We start from the raw sequence: 19,139 nt of genomic DNA on the forward strand, positions 1-19,139 counted from the left end.
ATTGTCCATATTAAATTAGAGAGTTTTTGCCGATCACTGGAGAAAGTGGGTGTTTGTGTTAGCCTAGATAAGGTGCTGTTCCACTGGTCTACATCACAATGTGACCCGCTTGTTTTCGTAGACATGGAGGGGCTGGTGCTCAGAGCACAGGTTAAAGAGGAATACTCAGAAATGAATGAATAGATCAAAATACCAAAATTGTTTTTTGTGAGTAATATTATAAAACACTAAAAAGCTCAATAAGAGGATTTTGCAAGACCCTTTAAATTTCTTCAGCTGTCATGGTAAGCCATCTTTGATTCTTTATTTTAGCCTCCTTAAAATTGTTTTTCTCATTTCTACTCATGAATAAAACTGTAAGTATCGCTAATCAGTGAATTGCAAAAAAAAAAACAGATGCAGAGAATTCATTCATTTATGTCATGGCATAAACTAAGACATCTAAAACATTTTATGTCTCATTTTGACTCCTAATCACACAAGCTTGCCAAGAGGCCCATATAAAGAGATGACCATTTGCATCTGACAGACAGCATGACTAATCAATGCGGTACACCATCATCAGTCATGCCGCTGGGCGCATTGCTCTCCTGGTTTGCCATAATTGGTTTATACATGAGGTCTGTGATGCATGTGGACACATCATCAAGGAAGTAATTTTCTGTCAAAACAGGGCACTTTAACGCATGTGTGTCATTCAACATTAACTTAGATGATTCGTTTTGCTCAGCATAAATGGCACCAACGCATCAAGTGAAATTACCAGGGGCATAAAGTGTTACGGAAATGAAATAATTCAATTTCACATGGCCAGTTGACTCTTCAATCATTCTTGATTATTGTCCCTCAGTTTCTTTAACTTTATTTAGAGCATTTCTGAATAAATTAAAACAATTAAAATTTTTAATACTGCTAAAAACCTCTAATTTAGTGAGTCCTTCCTACAGCTGTAGTTACAGGTTACATCTATTCCCTAATGATTTGTTAATCCTAAAATTACTCCAAAAAGGACAGTTTTTCCAAATTGTTTGCTTCTTGACACAGAACACTGACACACTGATGTCTAGTGAACTTGCTAAACCCAAATACATTACCATACACTGAAGTTGTAGAAGTGATTTTTATTGTATAGCTTTTTAAAAATGTATTAAAAGAAACATGTAAGAAAACAGTCAAATACACACAACTTCATCATAGGAGTATAAAACCATGTTGAAAATGTGCCACATCACTACTATTACTCTGACAGTGAACAAATTGCAACTAAAACCGGAGGAAGACAACAATTATATTTTAAAAAAAACGTGGCTGGTCTCCTCATGCAAAACTCACAAACTCTTTCAAAGCAGGCATCGGCTGGAGGTTGCATGAAAGAGTTTAATGAAGACCAAAAACTGTAGCGCAGAACAATGTGTGATTCAGAGAAATAAGCCAGAGCTACACCAAACTTGTGGATTAGGCTGAATTTGAATTCTTTCCTTATCCCTACGGCTTCTCCCTACCCTTACATTTAGTCCTCCAAGCGGAGAGTTATGAAAAAAGTGTGTCGATAAATTTGGATGTTACTCCCACTTTATGACATCATCAATAGTTGCAGGTCAGCTACGTTAGCGCTGAGCTGCCAGCCCCCGAAAATACATAAGTAACATTAATTTAATAACTTTAAAAAGTTATACTTATATTATATTTAGATGTAATCTTATGTGCTGTCCAACTCACTGTCACTGTCTAAAAACATGTTTCATGGTCAATTGGCAACTCTAAATTGTCCCTAGGTGTAAGTGTGAATGGGTGTGTGATTGTGGCCCTACGACAGACTGGCGACCTGTCCAGGGTGTACCCTGCCTTCGCCCACAAGTGTCCGGGATAGGCTCCGGCAGTCCCGCGACCCCGAAAGGGATAAAACGGTAGAAAATGAATAACTTCTGTGCTTCAGACCACAACCGCATGAAGAAAACCACTTGTCCTCCGCGGCACAGTGCAACGTGTACACCTACGTAACACCTCGTAACACCACATAACACCAGCGGAGGCATGCTGAGCCCTCCGCCGCGAGGGCTAAAAAAAACTATTTCAGACGACCCTACCCCTCTAAATGCCATTACCCTTAGAGGGATAAGGAAAACCCGAAGGGGTAGGGAAGAATTCAGATTCTGCCATAGAGTCCAAGTTTATAAATATGCTATTTAGCCTTTTGACAAAGATTACATGAGATTTTTTTGACAAAGTAAATTAAGTTGTAGTAGCAGCACATTTCAAACACAATAAAATAAATATAAAATATACATACAAACTCTTAAATACATGAAAATGCATATTGGCAGACAAATGAACATAAAATACCCAGTTCATGTAAGTAAAAGCTTAAAGGGCACCTGAAATGAGGAATAAGTCTATGTTTGTATCTTTGACACAGTTCCGGAAAAATGCTTTATAAGTACATGCCATTTACCATTTAACGTTTCTATGCTGATGACACACAATTCGTCTTTTGTTAAAGACGTTAGTGTGTTAAACACTGTCATCACAATCTCTAAAGGACCAAACTCCAGATCTTTCCTGCCAGTCTCTCTACACAGCACAGCTTTACCATGTCTTTGGAATTTTCTGTGATCACCCAACAAATTTAACAAGAAATTGGGTAATTATCAATGACCACTATCTTATCTTTACAGATGATACCTCCTGCACTATTTCTTTATTGATTATGTCAGCGTAGATGTTCAGAACTGATTTTCATACATTGATAAGTGCCCTCATCTTCTTACTAAATAACAATTAGCAGTGAGACTTTTCTCTTTAGTAGCTCCTTAAGGTTTGGGCTTACGGCTTTGAGATACTCAGCGTTTGAGAGCATTTGTTTGCCATGCTGCTATATAGATTTTCTCTTTTCATTTTCTATCGTAAATTAGAATTCTAGATCAGTCTCCTGTTGCTTGTTATCTCTGATTGTCAGTTACCATCAAATCCCACCTCAGCTGAAGGGTTCATGCTTTTGTAAGAACTCACACAGAGTTCTGATTCACCCCGACAGGCAGTAATTGAGAGACACGGCTTGTGATGGTGGGTTTCTATATGTTATCTTAAGGAAAACAAGGGACCAATTTCTCCAAATAACAAATTAAGTTGTTCTCGCAGAAAAATAAACCTGCTCGTCTTGTGATAAACAAACAGGTAGCGATCTCTCAGCAGTGTGTCCCTTGAATATCTGTGACCATGATTGTTTGACTTCTTATGCTAACTTGTTTTGTAAAAAAAAAATAAAAATGTTTTTGTTAAGTAAATCAAACATTTGAAAAAAATTCTTTGGTTTAACAAATATTTAACTGTTAAATAGATAAAATAAATTTCCATTGTTTTTGATGATAGATTTTTGTCATTAAGTAAAAAAGATAGAAAACTTTAAATAAATATGTTTATTGCTGCATTCCTTTTATTCTGATAAGTCTTGCCTTTTAAAATTCCTTCTAGTCTACCAGCTGTCCCCAACTTACCCCCTTCCTCATATAACCTCATATTAGGGTGAGGGGGTGGGGGGTTTAGCCTGCGACACGCCTTGGTTGGCAGTGGCCCCCCTCCTATGGTTGCCGTATGGAGTGGGCCCCCCCCTCTTTCGGTTTTATTTGCACCTTAGACCTGTAGGGCCCTTGGTAGGGGGGGTGCTTGGACATCACTGCCAGCAAGCAGCAGATGTCCTCCTGGCACCCTACCCGCCAATTTTAACCGCACCTTAGACATTTAGGGCCCCTTTGAGGGGAGGGTGAGGGGACATCACTGTGAGTAATCAGGAGATGTCCCCTTAGTGCCCTACCCGCCAATTTTAACTGCACCGCCCTTAGTACACACACCCCTCCCCCCTCAATATATACATCCCAACATAAACACACACACATGCACACACACACCCTCTCAAACACACATACACGCACACACATTTTGCAAGGAAGATGGGACCTAGGACCATCTGTCCCCTACCCCTTCCCTGGTGGGGGGCACTGGGCCCTTGGCAACGGCGGCCGTTCTGGTCCTTGCCCCTGAGCGCTGGGCCCCGCCAAATTTCCAACTGTGGCCGAGCCTGGTCGGGCCATGTTTACAACACCCCTTGTGGGGCCCCTTTTTCCCCGGGGTGCCCCCCTCCTGGGCGGGGGCGGCGGGCCCCTGCCTTGCTCCTCCCTGGACCAACTGTGGGCGGGTGGGTGGCTGCCTGGAGTGCGGGGCGGGTCTCCCTTGAGGGGTCCTGGCTCATACCTGGGGTTGGGGCGGGGGGATGCCTGGAACTCCTGGGTGGTGATGGGGTGCTCGCCTGGGCTTGTGGGCGTCCTTCTACGGTGGGGCCCTGCGTTGGGCTCTCCCGGCGCGGCGGGGGGCTGCTCTCCTGGTTGGGCTGGGGCGGCGCTCTCTTTCCCCCCATGCCTCCCTGCTCTCTGGCTCTGGGGCCTCGCGGCGGTCCTGCTGGCCCTGGCCTGGGTGGCGGATTTGGTCGCCCGGGGGCGGTTGTTCCCTGCCTGCTCCCGTGTGGCGTTGGGGGGGTTCCGGCTGCCGCTGCTGCTGTGGCGGGGGTCTGGGTGTGGGGGTGGCTGGGCACTCTCCTTCCTTCTTTACACATTCCACCATCCATTTTAGAAGAACATAAACACTCACCTGAGCACAGGTGTTAGCTCACCTTTGCACTAATAGTTTGCGTGATAGAATGAATGAAATTTTTTTTTTCATTCAAATATTTCACACTAGTTGGTTTTAAGGCATAGGTATGCGTGTGTGAACACTATCTGTTTTGTGTACATGTTGACATGTGGACATTTTTGCAGCTAGCAAGGTGTGGTGATAACATTTGAGTGTGTGTGTGGACAGGCCCCGCCCTTTTTGTACTACATTTGAGCCTTACCATAATGATAAACAACCAGTAAACTTGTTGCTTTATGCTGCTTCATTGTCTTATCCCCCCTCCCCTCCTATTATCACCATCTTACCCCCCCCTCTCTCTAACATCCCTCTCTCTTCTTGCCTTCTTTCCTTTTCCGTCCGGTCCAACACCAAAGATTTTGGTGTTGTTAATTTCAACCACACATGATTGAAATTAATAAAGTTCGGCCTCAGTTACAAAAGGGGTTTATTCAGACATACCTTTGGTTTGTATGAAGATTAATAACCCTTATTGTTAAAGTGAAATATGTCCAACACAAGAGGCCCTCAGTTCTCATCTGCCTGCCCAGCTGTTGGACAGGACAAGTTAAAAAAAATTAAATAAAATTCCTTCATTGCACAAAAATGTGTTTTTTTTCAAATCTAAAAATGTTCTTTGTATGAACTAATTAACAGTAGTGTTTTAATATTGTTCATCAGGTCAAAATCATAAACCATAGGATTCTTTAAACAAGTTTGTTTGTGCTGCATTGTGGTGTCATCAATCAGTGCATACTGCAGCGCCTAACAAAAATGACAATAGTCAGAGAAATCTTGTTTTAGCTGGAACAAGGGGATCCAGATGGCCAGGAGAAAAAAGCTTTAGCAAAATTCCAAATGGAGTCTATGGCTGCCTGCTTTCAATATTATAAACTAAGTTGTTGTTTGTACGTGCTGCTGTGTTGTTCCAGCTCCTCTGGCTGCCAGTCCCTCCATGTTAATGTCTTTGTTTATGTTTGTGCTTTTCTGCAGACTACTTAATGTGCTCTGCTGCAGTCTGGACTCCTTCCTGCTGCTGGAAAACCAGTACAACATCTGCTCCATGCTGCTGCAGAGTCAGAGGGACAACATCACCGACTCTGACATTAATGAAGGGTACAGATTTTTGATTGTGAAGAACTTGAAATGAAAAAGTTGTATTGCTTAACAGTTTTTTAAAAACCCTAATTTTCTTTACTTTAAATAGTAAAAAGTGACAATATCATATTTTTTGTAGCAAAATATTCTGCTGTAAGGTTGGATAATTTTACCAAACAGGTTCTATAGATCTAAGTCATAAAGTTGCTATATTTTTTAATTTAACACACACTTGTTTTCATCATATTGCAATCACAAAACTTCTATTTTCACTAAATGACTTCTGGCGAAAAAGGACCTTTTCTTTTGTGTAAATAATGTAGTGTAGAGCAATTCCTTTATGACTAACCTTGTCTGCTAAAACATTCATCATGACTTTCACTTTATTCATAAGTAATCTCGTTTTTTTCTGTTCAATGTTTTTATTACTACGCTGTCCTTTATTCTAGGTTCGTAAAAGCCAGAAAATTATAACTATTTAGTGTTCATCTTTTCAAACTCTTATATGATAGGGGGCTATATTCCCCCGTGTGTCACATGATTTAGCAAATCTAAGGATTTTTTTTGTCTGTCTGTGGAGAGGAATCATGTCTTGGTTCGTGTTGGCGTGGTTGGAGGTCCGTCTGAAAGGAGACTCCCCCTTCGATCCCATCAGGAGGTCAGTTTGCTTTCAGTGGTGCATCCAGATATTTGGATTGACCTGGAGATGTTTATTTGTCTTTAGTGTTGCCAACAAGCTTGTGGAAGATTCAACTCAGGAGTCGTCCTTCTTATACTATTTGTGTTTTCTAGCCTACAGTTTATTTTTTGTTTTGTTGAACAAGCCAGAGAAGTTAAGTTAAGTCATTTTTCAAACATTGAAGGAGAAATATTCTGCTTGCATGATTTCTGCACTCAGGCCTTTAGGCAACCTGTCATATCTTCCAAAAGCCACCTTATGCTTTGGTCACAATTGTCCTCATGGGGGGGTTACGGGCTCTGTGAGCCCATGGAGCAATAATGTTCCAGCATGGGTTTTTCTGCAGGCATGTGAGGGTGTAGTGGGTGTGATGCAGACATGTTGTACAGATTTTTCATTTTTTCAATCCCCCCTACAAGAAACAGTCCTCTGCTCAAAGATCTCTGTCACTTTTTTGTGGAGCAGCCAAATCCAAACTGTTCCAAAAAAAAAAAAATAGTATTAAGTGTCTCCAGTGTCTGGAGTCCACAGCTTTATTTGCTGAGCATATTACAGGACTAGTATCAATTATTTAGGTGTTGTTTATGCGGAGCTGAGAGAAGGAAATAATTAATGATAAAGCCAAGAAAATTACAGGAAAGCCATTTCAAGTGGGGAAAAGTGTGAATTAGTTTAGTGAGGGGTTTCCTGTAGTCGCTTTGACTGTTAAATTTATGTGACTTTTACTGAATTAAATTTGGTCCACGTTTGTGTAAAAAAGCTCAAATGAGATATTTTTCTGTTAGAACAAAATAAGAGATAATTATGTTCAGTGTTCCCAAAGGAAGAGGCTTTTCTGTACTTTAATCGTTCTTCCACATTCATCTTTTACTGGTGTGTTATTGTCACACTTGTGATTGAATCAGCTCGATAAAATACTGTGCAAAAATGACTAGAAACAATTAAAAATGTAAAAAGGGATTTAATAAATAGTAGTGTAAAAACAGCTGTAAATTGGTAAAAAAATAAAAGACATAAAAATTTGATTAAAAGTCCCAGCTAAAAGAGTCCAGTCCCAAAGCCGCGCCCCCCCCCGAAGTCCACCGTTGGATCCGGCCGTGGAGGGGAAAAAACCAGCGGCTGTGCGGCTGAAACGAACACACAAAAAAACGAAAAACTTCAGGGTGTTACACCAACATCAGCCACACGCATCCAGACCGGTCGGGAGAGCAGACTTTCCTTTATGCACCGATCGTCAGGCCTCCAGGTCCCACACGCAACTTCTCGGTCAGCCTCGGCGTTCCTCCACACGGTCGACGCCCCCGTCTCACACGGCTCCCGCTACGTCTTCAAGGCGATCAGCTGGTCCGCCTTCCTTTGGCTCTCAACCGGAGCTTCATTCCTTGCGGCACGCTTCAACTGCGCTGCGTGCGTCTGCCTCAGGTGCTTGCTCCTGCGGCAACTGCTCAGAGTTCCATTTATGCAGTGGTGAGGGGTTCTGCCCAATGAGGTCCAGGTGTGTGTAATCAGGTCCATGATCCAATAAAATTAAACTGCATGCAAAAGTAAAAACTAAACAAAACAGCACAACATACAAAACCACCCAACACCAAAAGAAATACTAAGGATCAGCACAAATATTACACACATTCCGGCCCACCTTTGACATTTCCCCCCCTTTTAACAATGGTCGTCCCGAACATTATTCTGCTTCATATCTCACCGGAGGTCTCCCAAAGTTTGACCTTTCGGACCGACGCAGAGGTTCAAGGCCCTCCAATGCATCCGGAGGGTCAGGTGGAGCAGCTGGTGGCTGTCTTTCAGGGCATCTAACTGGTTGCGGGTTGCATCCCATTATCAGTCTTGGCAACCACAATGTTGGAGGGGGAAGTTTGGGTTCCAGGTCAGCTGATTGTCCATTCGGTTTCAGTGGTGGAGCATTCTCAGTCAGAACAAGGGGACATGTTCGCAGGTTATTTCGGTGCACAGTGCGGGTTGGTGTCTCCTTACCCTCCGGCCGCAGGATATACACTGGGCTACCTTCGGAGAGCTGGGAGACCACCACGAAAGGTTCAGGAGACCATCTCACACCTAGCTTCCCTTTCGCCCTTCTGCGAAAATTGCGCACTAATACACGCTCTCCAGGCAATAGGGGCGTTTTGTGGGTACGCTTGTCGTATCGTCTCTGATCCAGCGCCTGTCGCTTCTGCGTTTGTCGTCTCACAGCTTCATAAGCATTCTGTAGAGCTTTATGATGAGAGTTCACCCAACCTTGTAACGTCTGTGGTTGCTCCTCAGGTCCCAGTCCTGTCGACCAGTCTACCGGTAGTCGAGCGTGTCTTCCGAACACTACGTAGTGGGGGGTGAAGCCAGTAGTGCTGTGCACGGTGTTGTTATAGGCCTGCACCAGGGCTGGTAAGCGGTCGGCCCACTGTCCATGTTCAGTCTCTGAAAGTGAATTCAATAGACCCAACAATGTCTGGTTAACACGTTCACAACCCCCATTACCTTGAGGCCAATATGCTGTAGTACGACTTTTCTTACAGCCATAGATGCGACATAGCTCTTTGAATATTGAGGATTCGAAGGCAGCGCCTCGATCTGTCAAAATCCGTTCTGGGCAACCAAACTTCTGAATCCAGTTATTGTACACAGTTCGGGCAGTGGTTGCTGCCGACTGATCTTTAGTGGGAACGGCTTGGGCATATTTAGAAAAGAGGTCGGTCATGACCAGGATGCAAGGCCACCTATCCTCAGGCCGACCCAGGGACAAATAGTCCAACCCCACCACCTCAAAAGGGTATGAAGTTGTAATGGACATCAGGGGAGCCCTCACCTCCGGGCCACGTTTTGCGCAGACACACTGAAGGCAGGCGTTTGTCCAGTCGGTTACATCTCTAGCCATTTGTGGCCAGTAGCAGCGTTGACGCAGAATTGATAGTGTCCTGTCACTGCTTGGATGACCCATCTCCTGATGGTATGCAGCCCACAGGTCTTTGGCCCCACTTCTGGGTATAAGGACTTGAAAAACCTCCTGCCCTGAACTGGCCTCCAAAAAACACCTCCCCAACACCCCATTACGGAGCTCGATCTTGCCCCACTGTCTGAGAAGCAGTTTTAGATCTGCAGAGGCAGCCTCACGTACCTCAGGTTGATCCACATGTTGCAGCTTCCACTGGCGCAGCTGTTGGAGGTCAGGGTCTTCGTGCTGCCTGCTCTCCCAGCCCTTCACTGTAGTCTCCATGCTGGTCACATTGTGGCAAGTGGGCTCTTCCTGTGAAGACAGCCGTGACAGGGCATCTGCATTTTTATTTTGCTTCCCCGGCCTATAGCTGATGGAGTACTTGTAGTTTGCCAACTGTGCCACCCAACGTTGCTCCACAGCCCCCAACCGTGCTGAGTCCAAGTGCACCAGGGGGTTATTGTCCGTGTATACGGTAAACTCAGCCCCATACAGGTAGTCTTTAAATTTTTCAGTGACCGCCCATTTCAAAGCCAACAACTCCAACTTGAAAGAGCTGTAGTTTTGGTCATTCCGCTCTGTTGGATGCAAGCTGCGGCTGGCATATGCTATGACCCGCTCTTTCCCATCTTGCACTTGGGCAAGAATAGCTCCCAAACCTTCAAAGCTGGCATTGGTATAAAGTCTGAATGGTTTGGTAAAATCAGCGTATGCCAGAATAGGGGCACTCAGCAACGCCTCTTTCAGTTGGTCAAAAGCTTGCTGACATGTAGGAGACCAGGAAACAAGTGAATTCTTTGCGGTGGCCGACCCATGGGTAAGGGCGTTTAATGGCAGGGCGATCTTGGAAAACCCAGAGATGAACCTGCGGTAATACCCCGCGAAACCCAGGAAGGACCGAACCTGTTTCACAGTTTGGGGGACAGGCCAGTCCCTCACAACCGCGGTCTTAGCCGGGTCTGTCGAGACACCCTGCTCACTGATGATGTGCCCAAGGTACGTCACCTCCTTCTGGAACAGAAGACACTTCCTTGGTTGTAGCTTCAACCCATGGATGTAAAGTTGTTGGAATACCTCTTCCAGATGCTGCAAATGACTCTGGAAGTCAGATGAAAAGACAATTATGTCATCAAGGTATATTAGCAACGAGTCATTCACCATTCCCCCCAGACAGCGCTGCATTAGTCGCTGAAAAGTGGCTGGGGCATTACAAAGTCCAAAGGGCATTCGATCGAACTCGTATAAGCCAATAGGCGTGGCAAAAGCAGTCTTTTCCCTATCCGCAGGGTCTACCTCAACCTGCCAGTAACCACTGGCAAGGTCAAGTGTAGAATACCATTTTGCAGCCTTCAGACAGGTTAGTGACTCTTCAATCCGAGGCAATGGGAAAGCGTCCTTATGCGTTAAAGCATTTAGCTTCCGATAGTCAACACAGAAACGCCAGTCTCCATTCTTCTTTTTGACCAAGACAATAGGAGCTGCCCATGGACTTGAACTCTCCCTTACCACCCCTTTGTCCAACATGTTTTTGAGGAGAGAACGCAGTTCTGCATACAAGCTTGGTGGAACCGGTCGGTATCGTTCCCTGCTCGGAGGAGCTGAACCAGTAGGAAAACACCTTGCTCCAACGTTGTAGAAGTTGGGTCATCTGCTCCTGTTGACAAACTGTGAGACCATCCCCCCTTAAGGCCAGAACTGGATGTGCTTCCGAACTGCTAGTTTCTTCTGAAGCTCCAATACGCCTTACTGCCACCTCCAGCACTTCCGCGTCGACCCATTGAAGGCTCAGCTCATGTTCACCTTGGATGTCCACCGGGTCAATTTCTGTTACTTGGGCCACTGGCTGGCGCTGTGGAACCTCAACTGGATATGGATTCGGGTTACAGACTCTACATGGCAAACAGTTTCCTCACAACAAAGTCAGCGTACGCCCCACTTGCCACTCTGTCATTATTGGTTAGTTCTTCTACCATCACAACCCTAGTGGCCTTAGGGTCCCCCTCTGCTACTTGGATCCAAAGCACCATCTCCGATTGTGGTGGGATCACAACAGGCAACTGCCGCTTTAATTTTGCAGTAGCATGGAATGGTGGTTTCAGCTGGCGAGTGTAGGCCAACTGACAGTCTGCAAAGGCTTGTGTCCAGGCCTTTCCTTCCAGTGGTTGAAGGACAGCCTAGAATGCTGGTACACCAGGATGGTTTCCCTGTGTGAGGGCAGACCACACAGCCTCAATAACATTCATCCCCAGAATTCCTTTTTCAGTACCTACACACTTATCTTCGACTATCACAATGCCCTTGCCCGATACCCGAATACCACCAACCATGCAGTCCAGCAGCGCATAACCCACATAGGGGATCTCCAAGCCATTTGCAGCACGCAGAGTCAACCAGGGCGCTTCTTCAACCTGGGCTTCACAGTCCCCCAGGCACTTTCTGAATAGACTTTGGCTTAGCATAGTGACTTGGGATCCCGTGTCGATCACAAAAGGAACAGGACGGTTATTCAGAATAATCGTGACAGTTGGGCACTCACCGACTAGAGCCGACTTTGCGCCACTCTTTGACGCCCCCACGGCCCGGCCCTCAGCTGTAGGGGGTTCTAAAAATCCTGATTGCGGCGAGACCTCTGGGGACACCTCCGCTGCATGTGACCAGCCACCCCACAATGTCTACAGATGGGCCTGCCATACGCATCCCATTGATGTCCAAGTGTTCGGGGGCTGGCGACTCTGAAAGGTCCTGGTGGAAGTGGCTGGAGGGCTGAGCTTCCTGGCAGTTCAACCTTTGCTTCTGATGGAAGACGGGGGGAGGATGCGCAACTTCAGGTCCTTTAGAACCAGCTAAAGTTTTTATTTCTGAAAGGAGTTCCTTCATATCTTTCAGTTCTTGCTGCAACTCATTACGAAGTTCAGCTTTGAGCTGGTCCAGGTCAGGCTGTGAAGCGAGTCTTTGAGTTGCAACTCTTTGGACTGTTACAACCTCCCCTTCCTCTTCTAGCTCTTTTTCCAGTGCTCTGGCCTCTCGACAGGCTTCTGGAAAAGTTGTGTCTCTGCTGCGACGAATCTGTCGATTAAGTTCTTGCTTCACCGCGCCTGGACGAAGCCCCACCAACAACTGGTCCAGGAGCAAGTCAGTGTCCCCAGCAACATCTTGGTCATGTTGGCGCCATCTAGAGAACAACTCCCTTAATCTTAAAATGAAGAGGTGAACAGACTCATCAGATTTTTGACGACAGTTAAAAAATGCAGCTCTCAACTGGGCTTTAGAAGCAGGTTTAGCGAATTCACACTTCAGTAACTCGAGCACTTTCTCCCCAGTATTCCTCTCATCAGGTGCTACCAACAGTAATTCACGCTTGGCTTCCCCTTCTAGGGCACTCATGATAAAGTCTGCTTGCTGCTGGGGCCCCAGTCCTTGTGCACGCAGCATGGCTTCCACCTGAACCCTCCATTCTGCAAATGTTGACCTGTCACCACCAAACCTTGGAACATATGCGGCACCCATAAACCACGGAAATGTAAACTGTGCCATCATGGGACTAGAATCCTCATGGGCTTCTGAAGTCATTTTTACACAGTAGAGCTGATCCTGCCGACAACGCCAAAAATTTGCAGGTGTCACACTTGTGATTGAATCAGCTCGATAAAATACTGTGCAAAAATGACTAGAAACAATTAAAAATGTAAAAAGGGATTTAATAAATAGTAGTGTAAAAACAGCTGTAAATTGGTAAAAAAATAAAAGACATAAAAATTTGATTAAAAGTCCCAGCTAAAAGAGTCCAGTCCCAAAGCCGCGCCCCCCCCCCGAAGTCCACCGTTGGATCCGGCCGTGGAGGGGAAAAAACCAGCGGCTGTGCGGCTGAAACGAACACACAAAAAAAACGAAAAACTTCAGGGTGTTACACCAACATCAGCCACACGCATCCAGGCCGGTCGGGAGAGCAGACTTTCCTTTATGCACCGATCGTCAGGCCTTCAGGTCCCACACGCAACTTCTCGGTCAGCCTCGGCGTTCCTCCACACGGTCGACGCCCCCGTCTCACACGGCTCCCGCTACGTCTTCAAGGCGATCAGCTGGTCCGCCTTCCTTTGGCTCTCAACCGGAGCTTCATTCCCTGCGGCACGCTTCAACTGCGCTGCGTGCGTCTGCCTCAGGTGCTTGCTCCTGCGGCAACTGCTCAGAGTTCCATTTATGCAGTGGTGAGGGGTTCTGCCCAATGAGGTCCAGGTGTGTGTAATCAGGTCCATGATCCAATAAAATTAAACTGCATGCAAAAGTAAAAACTAAACAAAACAGCACAACATACAAAACCACCCAACACCAAAAGAAATACTAAGGATCAGCACAAATATTACACACATTCCGGCCCACCTTTGACATTATTTCCTACAACCAATTATCATATTTGGAAAAAAGATTTTAAATTCAAAATAAAAAACGAAAAGTACAGATTAAAACATGCTTGTCAGTCACAAATTATAATGCAAAACCTGAGAGGTGCAATTTAGTTATGAAAGACTGTAAATAGGAGTCCAAGAAATCACATTGGATGATTTTTAAAGACTGTATTTGTATTATCGTCCTAAAATCAGTTATTAACTCCAGGGTGTCAATTAGATCCCTAATATACATCTCAGTAACATGCGGTGAGTTTCACGGCAGATGAGGCCCTGACGTCATCCATTTACAATCAAATGAACCCTAAAGAGGAGCTTATTCACCATTTAATTGGCAACAGTTAAAGCATGTTGTTCAAAATTTCATTTCAACATTTTTCTTTTGTTTACAACCTTCTGGCATAGAAACAAATCACCAAAATTGTTATCATTGAGTCACTAATAAATGTAATATCTGTGTGCCGCTTCTGCAGAAACACATGGATAACATGTTTGTAGAAGTCTTTCTTTTTTTTCTTCAGTCTTTCTGTCTGGATGGAGATCACTGCTAGTGACACGTCTTCCTGAGATCAGACATATATGATGCTAAACAATATTTAAGAATAACTGGACTTGCTGCCGCAAATTCTTTAGCAGCGAATTGGCGAGAAATAAGCAAATTAAGTTCAAAGACCGAAACAGTAAAGTGCATGGGTCAGCTGCAGCTCGGTCGCAGTGTGCAGCGCAGTCTGGGTGCAGGGGAGGCTCGAGCGGATCGCTACACCACCCTGCTGCCTTTTTGATGACAGATAATTAGTAATCACAAATTTTTACGTTCCAAGAAGTAGCAAACATTTCTACTAATCTCTAACTGGGGTTAAAGGTCTCAGAAACAACAAAACAACAAAAATATTTCTGTTTAGATTTTTAACTTGTCATATAACTGAACAAAATGATGCTAAAAGGTTTCATCTATTGTCAGTGAATTGTTATTAAAATGAGCCCCAAACCCAATTTCTGATCTTCTGCTGCACAACAGAGTCCAGATGCTGTTCAGGTAACAACTTCTTCAAGCATAGAATTTCATTTACATGTTTAGATTACACCAATGTTGGCATGTTTATACTTGATAGTAAAAGGAAACATTTGTAACAAAGTCCTAACGATTGAAAGATGTTTGTTTTGGCTTTTCAATTTTATATCTACTATAGTGAATGTTTTAAAAAAGTTCTCTAATATACATCTAAAAACATCCAAAGATTAGATTTCTACAGGTAGATATAGGAGACCCCTATATGCAGAAATCTATTGGTAGACATCTAACAGAGTAGCACAATACAGTTGTCTGAGATGTCCTGTAGAAACATCTACAGTAGATGTACATTTTGTGGATGTCTATCAGTTATCTGATCGACATCTAAATGTCGATCAGATAACTGCAAGAAAAAGTTCTCGTCTCACAGATCTCTGTCACTTTTTTAAGTAGGAAAACTTTTGCCTCAGAGCACAACCCCAGTCCCAATTGGTGACTAAAAATAATGCTTTACTTCCCAGTAAAGTGTTTGTGTGTGTCTAAATACAGATCTTTAAAAAAAAAAAAATGAAGATCATGGAAAAGTTCATTCAATTTAAAATGTTTAACTTTCATAGAATATAGATTCAGGGCCCACTGTTTAATTGATTTCAAGAATTTGTTTGTTTATTTTTACATACATTTTTGTTGACTCTTAAAACCCACATCAACAGAATTTCAGAAAATTGGAATACTCTGGAGAAATCTGCCCATATCTTGAAGGGCAAAAATGTTTCGAGCTGAGTTTCACCAACTAATCATCTACTAAACTCAAAGCACCGGCACAGGCTCCCCAGATGTCATTAAACTGGTTCAATTGGGTTCAATATGTGGAAGACTTAAGATTTGACAACTAGCCAAGACTATGATTGATCCCCTCTGAGTAAACGTTTTTAGCTAAGGAGGCTGGCTGGTTATGGAGCGCTATGTCCAATCAGATCAACAAAAAGTCTAATGGAAGGGCAAAATGTGTCAGAAGGAGATGCCCCAGCAGAAGAGACGACTGTGGGCTTCATTGGATTATCACAAGGACAAGATTGAAGAACCTGCAGACCTCCATAAAGAGTGGAATGAGGTGGAGGAACAGCTTCAAAAACCACCACATTCAGACTCAGTGGGGAGATGGGCTACAACTGTCTGGTTCAAGATTCAAGATTCCTTTATTTTTGTCATTGTCAGTGAAACAATGAAAATGCGTTTGGAGCATCAACAACAGTCACTCAGTTCGTTTCACCAAATAAATACCCAATAAATAAATAAATAAATAAACTAGAAGGAGCTGCATTTCCAGAAGAAAATGCAGGGTTGAATGCTGTACTGCTGAATGAAAGCTAAATTTGCTGAAGAAATGGCTGAACTGTACTGGAAAAACCTTGAAAAGTTAAAGGATCAGAAGTCCTAGCAGGAATAAGCTGAAAAGGTGGAAAATTGTAATAGTAGAATAGCTAAAATAGGTCAAAATTTGTAGACGGAGTTAAGCATTAAAGCTGAAATTGTTGAAAAAAATCCTGAACTGTTGAAAATTTGAAGATGATGCTAAATTGGCTAAAAGTGCGAGCATTGGAATCAGCATCATCAAATGACTCAAAAAAACACATTGTTTGAGAGTATCATATTGGTAAAAGCTACATGTTCTAAGTTGATAGAAAATCCACTTTTTTTCAAAATGGCGGCTTTTCTATTAATTTTATCTCCATAGCAACCATTTTATGTTTGGGTCGCCTGGGGATGACGAACAAATCGACGTCAGTTTCAGACAAATCGGAAAAAGTAAACCTTTGGACGTCCTTAGCAACAAAGTTTGTTTGCTAACCACGCCCACATTCCTTATATGTCCAGATCCATTGAATTTCAATATATTCAGTTCCAGCCATGGATGAAGTTTATTGCAACATTTGCTTCAGATTTTGTCAAAAAATGCCCACCAAACAGTAGGTTGTGTTGCCATCCCATAATAATTTCAAAACGTATGTTGAAGTCCAAAGCCTTGTGAGCATTTCAATGTTTGAACGGTGCCTCTAGCTGAAAGCTTGTTAAAGTTATAATGCTTGAAAGCAACAAAGGTTTTCAAGGATTCTCCATGTATTTAAATGAAGCAAAAATCTTGGAAAATCCTGGAAGATCTTGGAATATCTTGAAAAGTTCAAAGATTTGAAAGACTAAAAGTCGTAGCTGAAAGGAATAAGCTGAAAGGGTTGAACATTTTAATAGTAGAAGGATTAAGATACGTGAAAGTTTGAAGAAGTTTAAAATTGCCTCACATTTTGGCACAAAATGGCCACCAAACTGTAGGTGGTGTTGCCATCCCATAATAATTATGAGCCTTATATTGAAGTCCAAAACCTTGTGAACATTTCAATGTTTGAACGGTGTCTCTAGCCAAAAGAATGTTAAAGTTACAATTGTTTAAAGAAGCAAAGGTTTGGCCAATGGAGCAAAAATATTGGAAAATCCGGGAATATCCGGGAATCTCTGGAAAAGTTCAAGGATTTGAAAGACAAAATGTCATAGCTGGAATAAGATGAAAGAGCTGAACATTTTAATAGTTGAATGGTTAAAATAGGTGAAAAATTGTAGAAGAAGTTTAACTGTAAACTTCTGCACGAAAAATTCTCCATGTATTTCAATGGAGAAAAAATCCTGGAAAATCCTGGAATATCTTAAAAAGTTCAAGGATTTGAAAAACTAAAAGTCATAGCAGTAATAAGCTGAAAGAGCTGAACATTTTAAGAGCTGAATGGTTAAAATAGGTTGAAAATTGTTGAAGGAGTTAAGTGCCGAAAAACGGCGGAAGATAGCGTGAGAGGAAAACAAAGGGTTGAATGCTTTACAGCATTCAACCAATAACCAAAGTGCAGCATCAGTACAAAAAGAAGCACAATAAGGACTAAACAAAACATAAATAAACTAGAAGGAGCTGCATTTCCAGAAGAAAATGCAGGGTTGAATGCTGTACTGCTGAATGAAAGCTGAATTTGCTGAAGAAATGGCTGAACTGTACTGGAAGAACCATGAAAAGTTAAAGGTGCAAAAGTCCTAGCAGGAATAAGCTGAAAAAGTTGAACATTGTTATAGTAGAATGGCTGAAATAGGTCAAAATTTGTAGGACTTAAGCATGAAAGCTGAAATTGTTGAAAAAATGGCTGAATTGTTGAAAATTTGAAGATGTTGCTAAAATGGCTAAAAGTACTAGCATTGGAATCAGCATCATCAACTGACTCCAAAAAACACATTGTTTGAAAGTATTATATTGGTAAAAGCTACATGTTCTAAGTTGATAGAAAATCCACTCTTTTCAAAATGGCGGCTTTTCTATTGATTTTATCTCCATAGCAACCATTTTATGTTTGGGTTGCCTGGAGATGAGGAACAAATCAACGTCGGTTTCAGATGAATCGGAAAAAGTAAATTTTTGGACGTCCTTAGCAACGAGCTTTGTTTGCTAACCACGCCCACATTCCTTATATGTCCAGATCCAGTGAATTTCAATATGTTCAGTTCCAGCCATGGATGAAGTTTATTGCAACATTTGCTTCAGATTTTGTCAAAAAATGCCCAGCAAACAGTAGGTTGTGTTGCCATCCCATAATAATTTCAAAACGTATGTTGAAGTCCAAAGCCTTGTGAGCATTTCAATGTTTGAACGGTGCCTCTAGCTGAAAGCTTGTTAAAGTTATAATGCTTGAAAGCAACAAAGGTTTTCAAGGATTCTCCATGTATTTAAATGAAGCAAAAGGCTTGGAAAATCCTGGAAAATCTTGGAATATCTTGAAAAGTTCAAAGATTTGAAAGACTAAAAGAACATTGTAATAGTAGAAGGATTAAAATACGTGAAAGTTTGAAGAAGTTTAAAATTGCCTCACATTTTGGCACAAAATGGCCGCCAAACTGTAGGTGGTGTTGCCATCCCATAATAATTTTTAAACCTTATGTTGAAGTCCAAAACCTTGTGAACATTTCAATATTTGAACGGTGTCTCTAGCCAAAAGAATGTTAAAGTTACAATTGTTTAAAGAAGCAAAGGTGTGGCCAATGGAGCAAAAAGATTGGAAAATCTGGGAATATCCGGGAATATCTGGAAAAGTTCAAGGATTTGAAGGACCAAAAGTCATAGCTGAAAGGAATAAGCTGAAAAGGTTGAACATTGTAATAGTAGAATGGTAAAAATAGGTGAAAGTTTGAAGAAGTTTAAAATTGCCTCACATTTTGGCACAAAATGGCCGCCAAACTGTAGGTTGTGTTGCCATCCCATAATAATTTCAAAACGTATGTTGAAGTCCAAAGCCTTGTGAGCATTTCAATGTT

General features: G+C 42.7%; 1 protein-coding gene across 1 annotated transcript in view; it reads left to right on the forward strand.

Moving 5' to 3' along the window:
* Positions 1-19,139, forward strand: part of LOC111947117 (protein broad-minded-like) — a 79,046-nt gene that overhangs the window by 18,824 nt on the left and 41,083 nt on the right. Inside the window, exons 4-5 of the mRNA XM_078942573.1 lie at positions 5,656-5,778; positions 6,341-6,418. Coding sequence (XP_078798699.1) covers positions 5,656-5,778; positions 6,341-6,418 — 201 coding nt within the window. The remainder of the gene's footprint in view (positions 1-5,655; positions 5,779-6,340; positions 6,419-19,139) is intronic.

Source organism: Oryzias latipes, chromosome 24 (assembly GCF_053564925.1).
Source record: "Oryzias latipes strain Hd-rR chromosome 24, Olatipes_Hd-rR_3.1".
NCBI lineage: Eukaryota > Metazoa > Chordata > Actinopteri > Beloniformes > Adrianichthyidae > Oryzias > Oryzias latipes.